Genomic DNA, 18852 nt, shown 5'->3' with positions numbered 1-18852 from the left:
GTGAGTATCTATGGGAAATTTTGCCAAAACTCAGTATATTGCTGGGGACAAATATACTGTTAGTGAAAAATAAATAAATGAAGATCTGGAGAAATTCTAATTGCTCATTGCACAATTCTCTGTATCTCTTCTGTAGGAAGTCTCATCGCTATTGTTATCATCAACACTATTTTCTTTTATTATGATTTCTCTTATTTATTACTCTATTTATTACTTTGGTTAATACTTCATTCTTCATCACAGAGTAGCTGTTGCTGATTTCTTGGTCAGGCAGGTTAGGAATCACTTGCCATGTCAGAGCAAGAAAGGCCCTCTACTTGTGGAAGAGGCTTGAGGTGTACTATTGGTCTGAATTCCACAATATCAAAATGCTTATGAGAGTCACTCATAAAGTAATACTTGGTTTTGAACATATCGTAAGGGTATTCAACAGATTTCTTAGACCTTCCTTTAAAGAGAAAGCAATAGCAAAAGCACAAGAACCAAGCCAGATAAAGTACCATGAGAATGCAGTGTAGTATGGGAGCCAAGTTATTACAGCAAACTGATTAACCAAACTTCAGGGATTTTCAAGATTTGAAAGGACCTGGAATAGTTAAGTTCTTCATGAGTAAGCCTGTTGTTCATTTTATGTAGTGTGGATGCTCAGGGTTTTTTTGGAGGGCTTTATGTTGGTGGTTTAATTCAGGTCCAAACTATTTTCTGGTCTATTATAGGCCTATACCATTACAGGTTTGAAGTATTGCTCTTTGGCATAATTTTCCTTCTAAGCTGAAAGTCTTCATAGACCTGGAGACCAGCCATTTGGTAGTGGAGCTCTGAGACTTCTTTTTCTGAACAGAAAGGTGGGAACCCTTCTTACCCCATAGTGTGGTATTGTCCTGAGGCTCCACTTGTTTAGATTGGTAACTTGTTCAAGAAATTTGAGCCTTATTGTCCTGAGATGAGACACACTTGAAAGGGAGAATGTTTTCCCTTCCTTATTACACCGTCCAAAATACTACATATTATTACAGATTACCTTGCTGAAGTTGAATTAATATATGCAAAAATGGACTTGAAGTGTGTTCAGAGTCTAAATTTTATAGCACTTTTCTAGCCCAAGGGAAAACTGTTGTCTTGGAGAGGTTTGTAGACAGCTCGAGCAACATCTTAGATTTGTAGATCAGTCAAATATACTGATGATTACTAGGTTTGAAGTTTCTTTGATGTTTCCTTGTAATGTTTCTCACAATGCTTGCAGAGTTGCTTTCTCCAAGGGTATTTTCTGTCCACTTCAGCTGAGCTCTCTACAAAGGACGTATTGAGACCTCCAGTGCTGAGGTCTGTCTAACCATCTGCTGGAAGTGAAGCCTTTCACCTGTTTTTAGCTTCATCTGCAGTGAAAAGCATAGGCACGTCAGATGGGTTTTCTCCTTTATTCCAAAGCAACTATTAAAATGTCAGTCTTCACCCTTGTCAGATACAAAGAAGGGTAGTGAAAAGTTAAAAATGTTACTGAATTACTGTAGCCTCTCAAATGGGAAGTTCAATCTGCCGAATGCCATAAGGTTATACCTTTTCACAATCAATTCTTTGGAGACATTATTAACTACAGAGTTAACAGTCTTGTAGGCATTATGTTTGGAAAGAAGTACATTACTAGGCTAAACATTAACCTGTCCATCATAGAAGCTATTGCTGGGCAAAGAATCAGCTGTTATGCAAACTGAACACATTCGTTTCAGTTTGACAGTGATGAGATGCTCACCATGCAGTACCTTTTTCTTCCAGCCACATCTTCAGCCTTCTTCAATGATCTCTTTTGAAGCCAGTTTTCCCCCCTTTGAAAGCTATACAAAATGTATTATCTAGTGCAGCGATGATTTTAGCTAGCTCTTTATACAAAAGGTTTTGTTTGTTTGCTTGTTTTTTAATAATTGCATGCAAAGATAGTGATGGTAACTGAAACCTTTAAAGAAAAGAGGGAAAATTCTTTTCCCCTAATTCTATGCAATTTTTCCGTATCTGTAGGAAAAATAAAGTGTGAAAGTATTTCCATAGAAGCAGTTTATGTTACGGAAATATAAGTTTTGCTATATATTATTACTGCGGTGCATCATAGTTTTAGAATAATTTACAGTTTGTTGTCAGATTAGTGGTTGATTAAGCTAATGCTTTTCTTCTCACAAGATGTGACAATTTTACTAATTGTTTTAGTAAGATAATACATTTCCAGGAATAAAATTCATGTAATGCCATGATCATTCATCAGAAATAATGAATGCGTGTAGTGAGAGTTAGGACCAAACTTTTAAAATGACAGATCCTTTTAAGTCGAGCATCGATATCCAGGAGGAAAAAATATTTTTAAAGATGTTCTATCACATAAAAAATTATGTGCAGGTAATATGAAAGAATCACACTTGAATAATTAGCCACTGCCTTAGATAACTAAATAATTTTCATCCAGATTTGCAAATCTTTATTTTCCTTAGAGCAAGTTTTAGCTTAGTGTTTCTAGATACTGAAATAACCTCTTTTTATTCCAAGTTAAAATTTTAAATAGTGATAATTCTATATTCTCCTCCAAGTAATATTATATAACCCCCATCCTCCCAACTCTGTATCTCATGCATGTATCCTGAAAAACAGATTTATTCAGGTTTAACCATAGTTATGTTGCAAAGCATTGCAATGAAAATATTCCTTCTGATATTCTTTATAGCCTTTTAGTCTGTTTTGGTGGCATAAAGTTTTCTATAGGTTTAAAAGTTGCTTCTGCTTTTTAAACAGCGGTTTGAAAATTGTTATACAATCTTGTACATTGACATGATTACTGGAAAATGTAATTATATATTACATATGTATATTTATCCCTATAAAAGCAGCAGTGGTAGTGGGTTTATAATATTTATATGTACATTAAAACTGGTTTTTACTTGGAAACAGTGTTTTACTAGTTTGTAAGAACCCTCTAAATATCATCTTTTAACTGCTACTCTCAGAAATTAACCCAATGAAGTCTGCTACTTAACAGACAGAATAATGTTGAGTCTTTATTATGTCTCTTTCATGTATGTGATGGCTCTAGTTTAAGCATTTTGACAACAGTGTTAAAACTTACTTGAATTTGGTGGTAATAGAATTACGTAAATTTTTTTTCCAAATTTTGCATGTGTGCCTCCAGATTATTTTTTAAAGGAGAGAATGAAAATTTGGTTTAGCTTTAGCCGTGAGTTCTCATCATCTTTCATAATTCTTACCTTTGTGGAGGCATTATTAAAGCATTCCAAGTTCCCAATAGCAATTAAACAAGTTTCAAATTTCATTAGGCCGAGATTGATCAGAAGAAGTGATGAGCTCTGTTAGTCCCTGTTCCATTGAACTCATTCTTCGTTTCTACCAAACGATTTGATGCAAGAGAAGATACTATTTTCTGGGACAGGTGCTTTTCAGTGGTTCCTAGTGACAGGACCTGAGACAATAGGCACAGACGGAAACATAGGAGGTTCCCTCTGAACATCAGGAAATACTTTTTCACTGTGAGGGTGACTGAACACCGGCAGAGGTTGCCCAGGGATGTGGTGGAGTAGAAATATTTAAAAGCCATTTCATTAGGGACCTGGGCAACTGGTTGTAGGTGTACCTGCTTGAGCAGGGGGGTTGGACCAGATGAGAAGTCCCTTCCAACCTCAACCCTTCTGTCATTCTGTGATCTTCTTGCAGTAAGCCGCAGATACAACTGGTGTATATTACTTTTCAGACCTCTGCATAGGAAGGTGTGTATACAGTGAGACATGGTTAATTTTATTATCTGTGTTGTGTCACTCTTATCAGTAGCATTGCAGTTTGACATGACATTTTATCAGCTGTGATTATATATTATTCAAGGCACTCTCTGCCATTATTTAGTTTTTGGGTTTTTTCTCCCTTTTATTGTTCAGGTAAATATCAGCTGTCTCCAACGGTGAACATGCCCCAAGATGACACTGTCATTATTGAAGATGATAGGCTGTCGGTACTCCCTCCTCATCTCTCTGACCAGTCGTCATCCAGTTCCCATGATGATGTTGGGTTTGGCACTGTTGATGCTGGTGGATGGGCTAAAGCTGCAATTAATGAGTCAACAGACTGGTAAGAGCATGGTTTAGTGGATAAAGACCTCTAAGATCATCAAGTCCAACCGTTAACCCAACACCACCATGCCCACTAAACCATGTCCCTAAATGCCTCATTTACATGTCTTTTAAATACTTCCAGGGATGGTGACTCTACCACTTCCCTGGGCAGCCTGTTCCAAGGCCTGACCACTCTTTCAGTGAAGAAATTTTTCCTAATGTCCAATCTATTCCTCCCCTTGAGCAACTTGAGGCCGTTTCCTCTTGTCCTGTTGCTAGTTACTTGGGAGAAGAGACCGCCCCCCATCTCACTACAGCCTCCTTTCAGGTAGTTGTAGGGAGCGATGAGGTCTCCCCTCAGCCTCCTCTTCTCCAGGCTAAACAGTCCCTGTTCCCTCAGCCGCTCCTCATCAGACTTGTTATCCAGACCCTTCACCAGCTTCGTTGCCCTTCTCTGGACACGCTCCAGCGCCTCAATGTCCTTCTTGTAGTGAGGGGCCCAAAACTGAACACAGTATTCGAGGTCCGGCCTCACCAGGGCCGAGTACAGGGGCACGATCACCTCCCTACTCCTGCTGGCCACACTATTTCTGATACAGGCCAGGATGCCGTTGGCCTTCTTGGCCACCTGGGCACACTGCCGGCTCATGTTCAGCCGGCTGTCAACCAGCACCCCCAGGTCCTTTTCCTCTGGGCAGCTTTCCAGCCACTCTTCCCCAAGCCTGTAGCGCTGCATGGGGTTGTTGTGGCCCAAGTGCAGGACCCGGCACTTGGCCTTGTTGAACCTCATACAGTTGGCCTCAGCCCATCGATCCAGCCTGTCCAGGTCCCTCTGCAGAGCCTTCCTACCCTCAGGCAGATCAACACTCCCGCCCAACTTGGTGTCGTCTGCAAACTTACTGAGGGAGCACTCGATCCCCTCGAAGGAAAGGAAGGAAAAAAGAAATGACTGCAGTTATATCTTTTTCTTTAGTTTAATTTTTGGCTACTGCTAATATTAATCTTTTTTTTTCCATCACATTTAGATTTCACTGTTTTCAAACTGGTAATTGTCCCTGTTTCAGGAAGGAAGTCTGTACAGATAATTTGTTAGACTTTCTACTTCTGGTTGCAGTTTTGTGCTCTGTCAAAGCACATTTGTGGAAATGTTACTAATTGTTATTAAGACCAAATCAGTATATAGCTGTGTTAATTTGATGATTTAATATTAATTTAGTTGCCAACTGAGCTAGCTTTTGTAAAAAAAACTTTGCAAAATTTAAACACTTGAGTTTATGAAAGATGAAAGAATAATTCCAATTGGAAATTTTTATTTATAAACCTCACTGTAAATATTTCTAAGTCTATAAAACAAAGATTTTATTTTTATATTCCGCTATATATCCAGGGGCCTTTCAATACTTCTGTATACTTTCTTGATTTTCCTAATAATGTACAGTAATTTTAAAATCTGCTTAGAGGTCAAGGCAGCTCTTTGTTTTGCCCTAGTGTTAATGCTTGTGCAATAAGAGCTAGTTAACATTTCTTTATTATGCATGAAGAAATACCTTTCATATCATTATATGATTTGTAACTGTCATGCAAAGGCAGTGTACTGTCATAGTTCCATATTTAAAAATAGGGAAAGTAATAGTTCCACATTTAAAACTGTGGAAAGTAACTTTACTTCATATGTTTAATCTGTATTAAAATAATTTCTGTGAATCTTAGGTTGACTCTCTAATTACTTTTATACATTTTAATACAAGAGTCTTAATGAGAAATGCATTGAGCTCCATTATTGACTTGGTTAGGTTCCTGGCAAAGAAATACTGTTTATTGCTTAGTTAGTACAATTAATACAGATCTAAGATTTAATTTGCAAGTCCTGTAATTATCTATAGTAATAGCAAAATAAAAGCCCACCCCTGTACACTGCCACTTCTTGAAGCTAGATAATTACCACAAATGGTGTGAAGTACATGAATTTTCTTATTTTTCTTGTCTCTTGAGCCTGTTATGAATGTGTCAGCAATATCTTAATAAAACAGAAATAGCACCTGCTAGCTGATATGCACCTGTCAGCTTCTTCTTTGCTTTATATTAGTTTATTTCATCTTATGTCTGGGAATTGAGTTCTGTATTTTAAGACTGTTTTAATGATTGTATAAAAAGGTAATTTTTTTAATCCTCATTTGCGTTTTTTTTAATGTTGCAGCTCTTCTCTTGGACAAGTCATACTTGTAATTTGGACCCTTGAAAAGTCCATCTGTCTTTTGTAAAAGCTTTTAGAGCTGAGAATCTGAGACGTTTAAATAGAATAGTACTCAAGGCTGCACACAATAGCTTATTGCTGAGGGAATTTTTTTAGCCGAATATGAGCAAAAACCTACGGCATAAAGTAAGAGCCCATTTGAAACCTGCAGATGCTTTTACATTTACTTCTGCAGCGTATCTTGCTATTCATATACTTCTTTGAAAATGAAACTAAAGAAAATAAGGATTAGATATTGTGGAATTGATCACGCTCAAAACCTTTAAACGTGTGTCTTTATGAGAAATTGTAAAGGTCTTCAGATACAATTGCACTTAAAAGAGTAGATCAGTGCAGCGCCTTACTATCTAATGTGTTCTATTTGTAAAAAACTAAATAGCAGTAGAATTAGATTGTTGCATTAATTTCCTGCTGCTAATGGATGAAGGAAGACTTGTAAAACGAAGGTGCATTGTATGATTTGGCTGGAAGGCACAAAGGGTAAAACTAAGAATATGGATGAAGGGTTATCCAAACAAGAATGGCAGCTGTTCTGAATCACAGAAGAAAATGTAAGCTTTTCCAGCCTCACAATATCTCCCTAATCCTTGATGAAAATGTTATGAAAACAAAGGGGCAATAAGACAGGATTAATAAGTGGAATTTTAATAACATCGAGGGTCAGAAGACGGTTACATTCTTTTAAGGATCAGCTGTCATTCCAGAAATCTTATTTGTTAAGTATGCTAGAATATAGTAAATTGCATTTGGCATTGCTTAATGACTTGCACTAAATTCACCTTCTGTCTTTTATTAGTGTAGTTGGAAAATATTAAAATGAGGCATTTTTAGGGGCATTAGTTCCTCCTCTGTGCTCATTGGCTTTCCAGTTATGGATCTTCACGGGGGGTTTTGAATACTTTTAGGCAATGGGCATGTATTCAAACTCCTGTGATCTGCACCTTCCTTAATTACTAAAACACACTCATGTGTCATTAATAGTAGAAAGAAACCAGGACATGAAAATTGATGACTCTACAGAGGGCTCAGATATTTGTACTGTAAAAAGGTATGAGATGTCATGATGTCATGAGAGCAAGTAATTTTTGGTGCTAAGTAGCACTTTTAGTATGCAGGATACTATGCAAACACGGAGTAATAATCCCCGTAATAAGTGTGTGTGGAGGGTAGGTGTGATAAGGGCACGTAAGGGAAGCAGAGAGAAAGCCCCTAAAGGTGGTGTCAGTGGAAACACTGGGATCCGATGTCCAGAATTCCCGATTGCTGATGCCATGTCCAGACCCCACTGCCCTCTCCGGGACCTGTGGTGCCCTTTTCAAGTTCTATTTAACTTTGGAGTTTTACTCATTTCTGAGGACTTCAACTTGAATATATATGTGCATGCTGTATTTACACGAAAATGATATTCAGCTTTATTAGAAGCTTTATATATGCAGATCAAAGCAAGCTCAGATGAAAAAAGGAGCATACAGCCAAAACAAATAGTTTTAGAAATTCACCCTTTTTGAAGAAAGTGTCACAGGATAGATTTTGTTCGGCAAGATGAAGCCAGTCATCTTTAACTAACGTGAGCTGTGTTAACAGATGTTGCTCGAGAAAATTCTCACTTAGTAAAACCACATTTTTCTGGCCTTCAGAGGCAGGGCTGACTAGCAGTGAGCCAGAAACTCCTGTGTGGCCTTGGGAAAGTCATTTATGATCTGATTATGAAAGGTGTTGAAACCCTGTAAGTTCAGTTGAGTCACTCGGAGGATGTTTTCAGACTTAGGTGGTTCTTAGCTACGTGTTGTGCTGCTGTAAATGCTAGAAGTGTATATTGGCCTTGTCTGTTTTATCTTTCTATCATGTGGAGATAATTTTTTCCCTATTTTGTGGGAGTGAATGTAAGGACTAAATAGTTATTTTTGAGTTCAGGCTCTGATTCATCAGAGCTTTTAAGCATATGCTTCAAAACGTTGCTAAATTGTGCAGACATCTCTGAAATAGTTGCAGTAATTAAATGTAAAACATTATGAGCCTGAGCCAGAAACATTAAAGTCAAAAGGGACTTGACATTGACTTTATTCATATAAGCTCTGATCCTGCTCTCACTTAAGTATTACTTGCTTGTCATATGCACATATCTTATTATTTGTAAATCTGCCACTCCTAGACTGAATTTCTTCTAGGCTGCGGGGTAATGCAGATAGTGATTTTCATCCTTTATAGCACTTGATGCCTTTGGACACTTCTCCTTACCTCTCTTCACTGTTGTGCCTAATACCCAGGTGTTTCTTGATCAAAGATGCTTCTATAAATTTTAGTACATGGCATATGTAAACATGTGCATGTTACAGAATTTAAAAGTGTAAGTTGGTTTCTGCAGAAATTCACTATTTGCCTATTTCTCACTAGCTATGAGATGCATATTATACTTAGCCCTTAAAGTAGACAATAATTCTCTTGAAACCTGTTACTGAACAGTAACATGTACGTATACAATATTTTGAATGACATTTAGTCTATTTAGAGATCTCAGCTTTTTTTATCTTGAAGTACAACAACAATCAAAGGGGGGATTTTGAGGGATCTTTTTCCTATAGGATAGATAACAATGGTGCAAAATACCAATTTTTTCAGTATTTTGTGCTTTTGATTTCTTTTTGTGCCAGCTGAAGTAGAAATCTAAATTCTTTAGGCTTGCCTTCAGGCTTTTTTTAATACTCTCCCCTTTTCCAGGAGTCAGAAGATCTTTGTTTGAATTTCCTTTCATATTGTTTATTAGCAATAAGCAATCTTGCATTTTTTTTTTTATTTTTTATTGTTTTCAACATGCATTGTGGCCATGACACATTGCAAGCCTAGGGTTTAGCCTGCACACCAAATTTTGCCTGCATTCTTGCATTCTTGCATCACTGCTCGCTGGAGACCTGACTCACTCAGCCGAGGTCATGCAAGAAACCTGCAGAAGAGACCGAAACTCAGTCCAGTTACCCCCATTTCTGATTTAGTGGTGGAACCATTGTGGTGAATACTTGCTCTGTAGGGAAGTAATGAGTAAAAATATGTTGGTCTGTCATAGCCAGGTTAAAACCAGGAGATGCTGTGAAAAATTTATAAGCAATTTCACATATGGACAGAAATTTTAATGCAAAGTCTTTAAATGAAGAAGTTTAAAGCTCTGTGGGCTTCAGGCAGGACAGATTCTATTTATGCTTTACTAAAAACATTTTGTGATGAAGAAAAATGTGATAATTTGCTATCAACAGAATATATTTGTTTCTCATGAAGAAAAAGGAACTGTTTATTCTCCCTCAAATTATTCCTGTGTTGGGTCTGTACATTCTGATAGTATATGTATAGTGCACCAGATATGTACATCTTTCATTAAAGCTCATAAGTGAAATTCTTGATACTTTTTAACTAGAATTGCTTGATGAGTAAAACAAATCCATCATGTGTGTAACTGACTACTTGCAGTGGTTTATTTAAAAATGTGCACTTTATCGTTGGTAGAAGTCACGTGCTAAATAAATGCTTTTCTCTGCAGAGTGAAAGGTTGCGTGATCTTGATAAATGTTCGCATGATTTTTTTCCCTTCCTACAGCACTCTTAGTCCAGATGTTGATCCAGTGCTTGCCTTCCAGCGAGAGGGTTTTGGACGCCAGAGCATGTCAGAAAAGCGTACAAAGCAATTTTCAGATGCCAGTCAGTTGGAGTTTGTTAAAACACGAAAATCCAAAAGCATGGATCTAGGTAGTGAGTGATATTTTTTCAATTGTTTTATTTGAACCTGATTTTCATGTTGTAAGTATATAGACTTTGTAATTCCAAACACATTGTTTATGTGCAGTACTACTGCACGTAATGTCTACTGGTGGGAAGTAAAGTATTCTTAACGTGAATGGCCAAGTGGCCTGTGTATTGTTTGTACCACTTGTAAAATGTCCATACATTTAAATATCATAGCCCTCTGGTTATATGGTTATACATAAACATTAAAAGTATTTATTAAAATGGAGGTAAAAAGTGCATTTACCAATCTATATAGAATAACTGCGTAAAACTGTACCACACTGGTTCTGGGTAGACAGGATTATTCTCAGTTCATGATTACAATGCAATTAGCCTTAAAGATCCTTCCTAGTCTCTCGTTTTGTAGATGGATTTTGATTAAGATATTAAAGATGCGAGTATTTTTTTTGAAGAGTTCATTCAGAATTAGAAAATGGGGCTAGTCCGACATCTGTTTGAGACCCAAGTTTTAATATTTATATCAGAAGCCCTATAAAGTAGCAGCGGCTAAGACAGGCAATCGACTATAATGATTTTAACTGATAAAACAACTGAGAATAAGTAATCGCTAACAAGCCCATCTATTTTTCTGCCATTGAATTTAGATTCTGAAGTGCAGACTCTAGTAACCTTAAACAGTGAGTTTTGATTGTTTAAACACACAAAATTCCCTTCTCAGAATAATAAAATAGAATACAATTCGCTCCTTTACAATAATTGTGAATATCTTCACTACAATCCCTGATTCACCAACTTCCTCAGGGGACAGTAAGGTTGGTGGTGTTGACTTGTCTTGACTAGTTGTGATGTGCTAACGTGTAAATAACATATTGTACCTGCCTGTGATGTGAACATGACTGACATTGCATGAAGGTTACTAGTTTGCTGCCATTTCTACCCAGAATGTTTGCTTACTGTTGCAGTTTATTTGCATGAAGAATGACATTGCTAAGGTTCCCTAACTTGGAAAAACAATATGCAAAACAGAAGGAATGTTGGATGCATGTGGGGCATGGGCACTAACTGGGCTAACGGTTATACATTTACCTTTTAACAGTAGCTGACGAGACTAAGCTCAGTACAATGGATGACCAGAAAACAGGTAAGAATTGACAGTAAGGCTGTTGCTATAGAAACCTTGGTCAAAGCAGCTTACCACAATTACAGAACTGCCAGTCAAACTGCATGAAAACATGAATATTCCAGTACTTGCATGGCTGCTTTCTATTGTTGTGAATAATCAAGTCGTACAGAAAAAGAAAATTCTCTATGGAGATAAGTATCTAGGGTGGTATATTCAACCAGGTCATACATGTGACTGTAGGCAGACACCCTCTTTCTACACTTTGAACTCATAAATATCCAGTTGTTTGGATTTTTTGTCCTTTCAAAAAGATCTTGGAAAATCTCCTCCTAGCTTCAAACTCTTAATGTACAGAGAGATGATGCAGAAGAGTTGAATGTCTGGCTATTACAGTGCTAACACAGTGCTTGGAAATAATTATTTTAATTAGAAAACTGCTACCTTTGCCTTAAGTGGTCATCAGATACATGTTGTGAGTTGAGTTGAAGATTATTAGTGCAAGTTGATTTGCCTTTGGAGCTGAAACCCGAGCATCGTAATAGAACAAAAGAATATGTAAATAGAATCTTTTCCACATACCATCGATTGTAACGTTTCACACAATGATAATGAGAAATAGCTTTCAAAGCATATTTTTTATTAGTAATTAAAATAATGCACCAACTGCAATTATGAACCTTTATGATTTATTAATATAAGTTAGCTTTTGACCTTTGGAATGCTATTTTAATTAGGCTAGATCCAGAGGACACCATAACATTACTTAGCTCTAATTAGGAACAATTCACCTTTTTAACCTGAAAATATTATTTATTTTTGCATGATTTGGGGAGTAGGGCATTCCATACGGAATTTACAATTAATAATTCACAACTGCATCTCTGTTCAACCACACTTTACAACAGGAGTAGGAATACTGAAAAGGTGTAGGTAATCAAGTGATACAATTACAATTTTTATTTAAACAGCTAAAATGTCTAGCTCTTAAAATGTTGCAGAATATGGCCACAGACTTGCAGCTTTACAAATTGAGAACGAGTACATTAAAATTAAAATGTATGAAAGTTTTGAAGGATTAAAGCCATCAGAGTGTGAATGTATGAAGTTGTGTTAATGATTATGGTAAGAATCAGTGCTTAGGAACTGCCTTCACCCCTGAGCATTATTCACATAAAAAGGAGTTACAGATCAAACTCAAAATTATTGTAAATTATTTTTCATTTTCTTCCTAGCCTGCCTGTTTGAATGGGATATGATTAGAATGGTGTAAGAGCTGTGTGTTTTAGTAAAATATGATGCTTAGGTTTCAAAAGTGCGCAGTGGTTTTGGTGGTATCAATAGAGGGTGGTATTAATCGAGTGTAGTTTTTCTCTATGTGTAACACCTGGATTAAATTCCAAAAAAGAGACAAGTCAGACAACTTGGGTGAAAGAGCGTGACTGTAACCATCTGGACTAAGCAGTTACATACTTTGTGAGCAGCAAGCTCAGTGGCTGGAAAAAAGGAAAAACACCTTTTACTGTACTTTTATTTTATTTATCTTGCGTGCTTTTAACCAGGTTTTGTATATAAACACTGGATTTCTCCCATTACTGAAGATGGATGTGGTTATTAAACAAACCACTTACTGTAGTTTGGCTTAAAAATCGTCTGGTTCTAAGAAGAAAAATGCTTCAAATGTGTGGTGAACTATGTTTTAATGAACTCTAGAAGCCAGAAAACTTCAGCATATATTTACTTTAGAAAAAATAAAAACAAACTCTGTAACAGTTGAAGTTGGACTTAATAGTAACGGCTAAAAAAGAGAGTGTAGAAGTCACCAGACCTAGTTACTATAATAGATTTTTAATTATTTTTCTTTCTATAGTTCACTTGAAGTGCCTAATCCTTGCAGTGTTTACAGTTCATCCTAGAGGTTAGAAGTATATCCAGTAGCAATTGAGCATGGCTCATTTATTGAGTCCCAGGCATACTATAGTTCTAGGTGGTTATTCTTCCATGTACACATTGTGAAAATGAAAAAGAAAGGAAAAAAAGCAAAGAACATTTATTTAAATTGTTTGTTTATTTATTTTTACACAGTGCTTTTTAAATAAACTGTTTTATTAAATGGAACCAAAACTAAACTATTTTTGATGCAGTTCCTTGCTCTGTTCCTCCTCTGCTCTCCCCAGCCGACATGTTGCTCTTTTAGTGTATTAATTGAACTAGAAATAGAAGAATTTATCAAATCTAATGGAGCAGGTGTTAGTAAATAAATAGACTCACTGCTAATGTCCTTTAAGAAAGTGTTTAGAAGGTAGACTTTGTGCCTTTGCAAAAGTGGTTTAATCAAATCGAGGGAAGTTTTTGGCATCAGTTGCTGGTAGCATTTAACCTAAGAGTTAATAAAAATAAGGTTTCAGAAAGAAACAAAGTTGTCGTTTTGAATCGTTTAGAAGAAAGTGCTGACAGAAAATTTACTTTATAGCCTTTAAAATTAGTCACTGAAGGAAACATCATATATCCTTGACACCGTGCTTTTTGCCTTTGCAAATCACCCAAGCGGATTTGTGGCACTGTATAAATACTTAACGTAAGATGAGAGACGTGGAAGCACAATGAGCTGTTAAACAGCATCAGCACAGGGGAAAAACAGAGGGCTTGGAGCAGGGAGCAACACGTATGCTTCATGTGATCTACCTGTATTAAATGTCTCGTTGGATCTGTATGTGCTGTGAAGTTACGTGGTGGGGGCTGCCTGTGGCGTGTGAGAGCAGATGCACACGCTGCCAGCAGAGTCATGCATGAGCAGGGGGTGGTTGCATGGCCTGGAGGGCAAGGCTTGGCCGTTGTCCCCAAGGGCTGGCCAGCTGGGGACACAGGGAGTGGTGACGCATGTGTGGTGGGCAGGGGCTGTGCCTGGCGGGGTGGTGTGAGCGTCCTGCAGAGCCCTTGAGAGACGGATAGGGCAGGGCGTGTGGCATGTGGAGTAGAGCCGTACAGCTGAGCGCGTAAGCGGAGCGTGTGGGGAGGCTGCATAGATGGTGGCAGTGACAGCAGGAGGGCTGCTGTGGTACAGAGGGATGACTCTACCTCAAAGGATATTTGTTAATAAAATTGTTGGAAAGGAAAATTTTGATAAACTTCAAATTTTAAAAACGATAAAAGAATCCCTTTTGTCCCTCAGTCATATAAAGATGCGTTAGGTAGATGTGTCTTCTCTTCTTTTTTTCTACTTTAAATTCTGGTGTCAAAATAGAAATAGAACTCGTTCTGAGCAGATAACATTTCTGATGATTACCACCAGTCCTGTAAAGGCTGGAAGAAAATGCTGACATTTTTGTATTTAGAAGACGAGGTTTTGATATGATTCATAAATTCTAAACAGAATCAATTTTAAAGAAAGTTTGCTGTTTCTCAACGGATTATGGGTAAACAACTCACTTTCTGGTTGGTAAATTCTAGTAATAAATTCTGAACTCGCTCAATTTACAGGGAGGCTTAACTATATATTTTGAAAATAGTAGACTTGCCATGAAGTGGCCGTAGAAGATAGTGAAGGTATTAAAATATAAATAGCTTTATGATCACAGTGCTTAAATTGCTTGCGAAAGGACATTTCCCTCTTTCAAATTCTGCAACCTGTCCACATTTGTGTTCATGGACACCCAAGTTCAGTAATATTCCTATCATTTCTGTAATAGTTTTACGGTACTGAAGGAACATTAGGTCCTATGCCATCTAGCTTTTCCTTTGGGAAAGCACAACTTACATAAATACAGTTCTCACAAAGATCTGTATTGGGTGGCAGGAAATGGAATTCTTTTAATGTCCTTTATGAACATAAATGGACACATAAATGCCTTCTTTATAATTACTGTTTACAAAAAGAGCCACTCAGTAATTGGGAAAAGATATACGAGCATTTCATTTCAAGGTTGGAAAGCAGAATCTGGAATAAGGAAGTTTACAGTAAGTTGCCATGTAAGAGGATACCCTTTCCTTTTGTATACGAAATTGAATCTGTCAAACAGCTGGTTTATATATGATTGTCCCGTTTCCTCTTTTTTTCCTTCAAAACGTTGCATTCATTTTTCCTATTTCATGGACTGTTTTTAACATAATACAATCTCGAAAAGTAAAAAACTAAATAAAATCTTACTTCTTGTGTGCTGCAGGTATTAGTGGAGGAATAGCAGATTTTGGCATACGCTAAAAAGTAGATAGTTTTATAGGACACTGTCTAAATTGGAGTTCTTTTACTTGATAAAGAGTGTGTTGTGTAAAAATACTTGCCTTAGACTTCAGCCCATGTTCAAAAGTTTGGTGAACCTGGACTGCAGTTTGTTTGCACAGCTGGGAAGCCATCAAACCCCCCTTGTCCCAGCTGGCTGCTCTAGTTCACCCCAGCAGCTGTGCTGTGCCCCCAGCCATCCTCATGACCCTTGGCCCTCCAACAAGTGAGTGAGGGTGGCTTCTTCTAGGAGATGTGAGTTCATCAAGATAAACTTTCTCGGTTGTTGGGGTGTGTTTATTTCTGGCCGAGGGTCCAAGCAGAAGGATTCCGGACCTCTGGGGGAACCAAATTGCAGGAGTTCCGTAGACCTGTGAAAGAGGATTTTTGTTTTGTTTCTATTTACAAGTTCATCTTATGAGTAGGGCAGCTGAAGGGGAATACTTTGACAGCTGCTGTTTGAATTTATTTGATCTGAGAGATTTCAGTTTAACTTAATTGCTCAGACTTTTAATAGCTGAATAGAAAATGAAAGCGTTTGCTGCCTTGCTCCCTCTCCTCCTACCGAGTTAACAAATGACGTGAAGAAGACTTGCCATGCTGTTAATCTGCATCCCTTCTGTAGGTCTGGCAACCCCCTTCCTCCCCACCCAATGCTGAATAGTGAAAGAAGCTGTTTTTTGTAGTAATTTTCCACAATGTAAGGTAACTTCACATACCTTTGTTAAAGAACAGTGACAGATCCTGTCTCTCTTCTCCCTCCTAATATCTACCAGAATAGGGATCAACTCCAGAGCTTTGTAATATTCTGAGATAAATACTTAAAAAAGATAATTTTCCTTTATTGCATTATTCACACCAGACCTTGCTTACAAATGTATTGTTCATTGGTTTGGTATTCCTGAGGGTTCAGTTCTTGGCTCTGTCTCTCAGTGCTGGCTGGCTTTGAAATTTATCTTTCTCTGCCTCTGTCAGATGAGGGTAGTGATATCAATGGAGTAACAACCCACCACCTGGGACTGCCATGGTGCCACCACACTCTTCTCTGTTCTGCTCCCTTTGGGTAGAGAAAAAGTGTGGTTTCCATATTCTAGGTGAGGGCTCTGGTCTCATAACTTCAGGAAATGTGGCTATGATGATGATAAGGATGTCCCACCTCATCTTGCTCTCCAGCCCCAAATCCTATGGAAAATCTGGCCAAGGCTAGACTGCACTTTTGAATAAAATCGCTTCAAATAAATACAGTGATTTTTTTTCCCCTGAAATATTTCTCCCAGATTTAACTGTAATATGAGATCTAATTGTGCAATTGTCAGCTGATTTGCACTGTGAATGTGTGTATCTGAAAACAGAGGGTAGACATTTAGTCCACAAACTTGAGAAGAAAAGTCCAGACAGGGAAAAGGTTTTGCAGAATACTGTCTGGGGCTTTCTTGGCACACCTCTGGACATGCCGCAGCATTAAGAGCTGCCCTCAGCCCCAGCTGTGGTGCTGCCCACACGTCAACCTGGTGACTGCCAGGAATGCGTTTCTTTTCCAGCTGGATAACTCGTATTGGCTGACTAATTGGGTCCTTTCCACAGATTATTTTTAAACAACTTCACAAAATCCCAGCAAGTCAACTGATATTTCTCGGAAGCATTTCATTATGAAATTGTTAGCAATTTGATGCAAGTCTCTAGAACTCGATTAAAAGCAAACAGCATGTTCCTTGAAGCCAGAAGTCAGGCTACTTTGCAAGACTGTTACTCTAAACACAATAGGATTCATGCCCATAATCTGCTCTCTGTTCATCTGTTGCTAGTACAGATGAAATATTCTGCTCAAAACAAAATAATTAATAGTTTTGTTTGATGCCGATAGATACGTATCTCTGCTGGTTTTATGAGCTATGTTTTTAAAGCCCCGTGATTACGTTATCATTCAAATTGTTAAAATGATAGTAATGGATGTTGGTCTCTCTTCACTGATTTGAAAAGCCAGACATTGCTAACGTTGTCGGTTTCGTTGACTATGACTTGACATACTCATTCACTTCTGAGACCAACAAATCTGCAGAGAATTCCCTACAGATTATTGAGAGATGATGTGAATAATGTTAAGTATGTCCCCAAAGACTTTCAGGATGGATATGCATAATCAAGCATGCAGTTCTCAATACTAATTCTAATTACTTTTTTTCCTCCCCGCCCCCCCATCACTAAGGTTCCCCAACCAGAGATGTGGGGCCTTCATTAGGTCTGAAGAAATCCAGCTCATTAGAAAGTCTGCAGACAGCCGTGGCTGAGGTGACTCTGAATGGTGATATTCCCTTCCACCGCCCGCGACCGCGAATTATCCGAGGACGAGGCTGCAATGAAAGCTTCAGAGCTGCCATAGACAAATCGTATGATAAACCTGTAGCAGATGATGATGATGAAGGCATGGAAACTTGTAAGTAAACTACTGCTGTACACAAAGAATGTTAACAACATAGGTTGATTCCTTTAGAAAGTGATTAAAAGTAGTAGAAGATAATTTTAGGGTTTTGATAGAATAGAGCTAACTTCTCTTCATCAATTTTTTTCAGGCTTTTTCCCTTCATATGCATTAACAGATTGCAACACTCTGCAGCTTCCTTCCTTTCTAAAATAAGGAAGTAAGATTATTAGGAGTGTGTTTACTTAAATTACTACGAAAATTTTCTGTAAGACAGCTAATTAATTTACTAATGTAAATTAGAAAAAAAATTATGCAGAAAGACAAAAACCCACTGAATTTATGTTACAAAAATATGTGCATCTAACTTTGAAAGAGTACATTTGTAGCGTCTGGGGGAAAAAAAGAAATCACTGTCCTTTAATTAGAGTGAGTAAGTCTGGCAGATCTAATAAAATATAAAGTTAATGATCAGCTATTACCGACCCTAATGGGCATTCATTTACATTTTCAGTTCTTTAACCCAAAGTATGACCCAACATGTGGAGAATGTCATTAACATAAAAGAATCACTTCAAAGCTAACCTTATCATTATTGAACTATGTAAGAATGGGCTGGTAAAATGACAACTCATATTGAATGAAAATAGTATGAATGGTAAATTACCTCAATCAGGGGTTGTATTAAAATCATTGAATTTTTAACCTTCATGTTGTACTACTTTCAACTTGTCACACACCAGCAGAATTTTTTTTAATCAACCTGCAGCTAGTTAGAAGTTTATGAATGAAGATGATGTTGGGAAGGTTGAAGTAGTAAAATATTTAGCCTGAATGCTAACAGAAAAGGCTTGAAAAGAGATTTTTCACTCTCCGCTCTTTTTAAAAATTTTAGTTTCAGAAAGTCTGTTTCATAAGTGTCATTCCCTGATATTCTTTTATAAGCTACTTGTGTAATCACTCGTTTATTTTTTAAAAACCCTTTGCTTTTTGTTTTAAATCTAC

General features: G+C 37.4%; 1 protein-coding gene across 1 annotated transcript in view; it reads left to right on the top strand.

Annotated features, from left to right (window-relative positions):
• The window catches only part of LOC104073759 (partitioning defective 3 homolog), a 66597-nt gene that overhangs the window by 17751 nt on the left and 29994 nt on the right, over nucleotides 1-18852 (top strand). The window contains exons 5-8 of the mRNA XM_009573648.1: nucleotides 3927-4116; nucleotides 9941-10089; nucleotides 11186-11230; nucleotides 17635-17862. Coding sequence (XP_009571943.1) covers nucleotides 3927-4116; nucleotides 9941-10089; nucleotides 11186-11230; nucleotides 17635-17862 — 612 coding nt within the window. The remainder of the gene's footprint in view (nucleotides 1-3926; nucleotides 4117-9940; nucleotides 10090-11185; nucleotides 11231-17634; nucleotides 17863-18852) is intronic.

The sequence above is a fragment of the Fulmarus glacialis genome, unplaced genomic scaffold (genome assembly GCF_000690835.1).
Source record: "Fulmarus glacialis isolate BGI_N327 unplaced genomic scaffold, ASM69083v1 scaffold25922, whole genome shotgun sequence".
Lineage (NCBI taxonomy): Eukaryota > Metazoa > Chordata > Aves > Procellariiformes > Procellariidae > Fulmarus > Fulmarus glacialis.
Note: the sequence above shows the minus strand (reverse complement) of the source record. Positions and strands in the feature narration are given on the sequence as shown.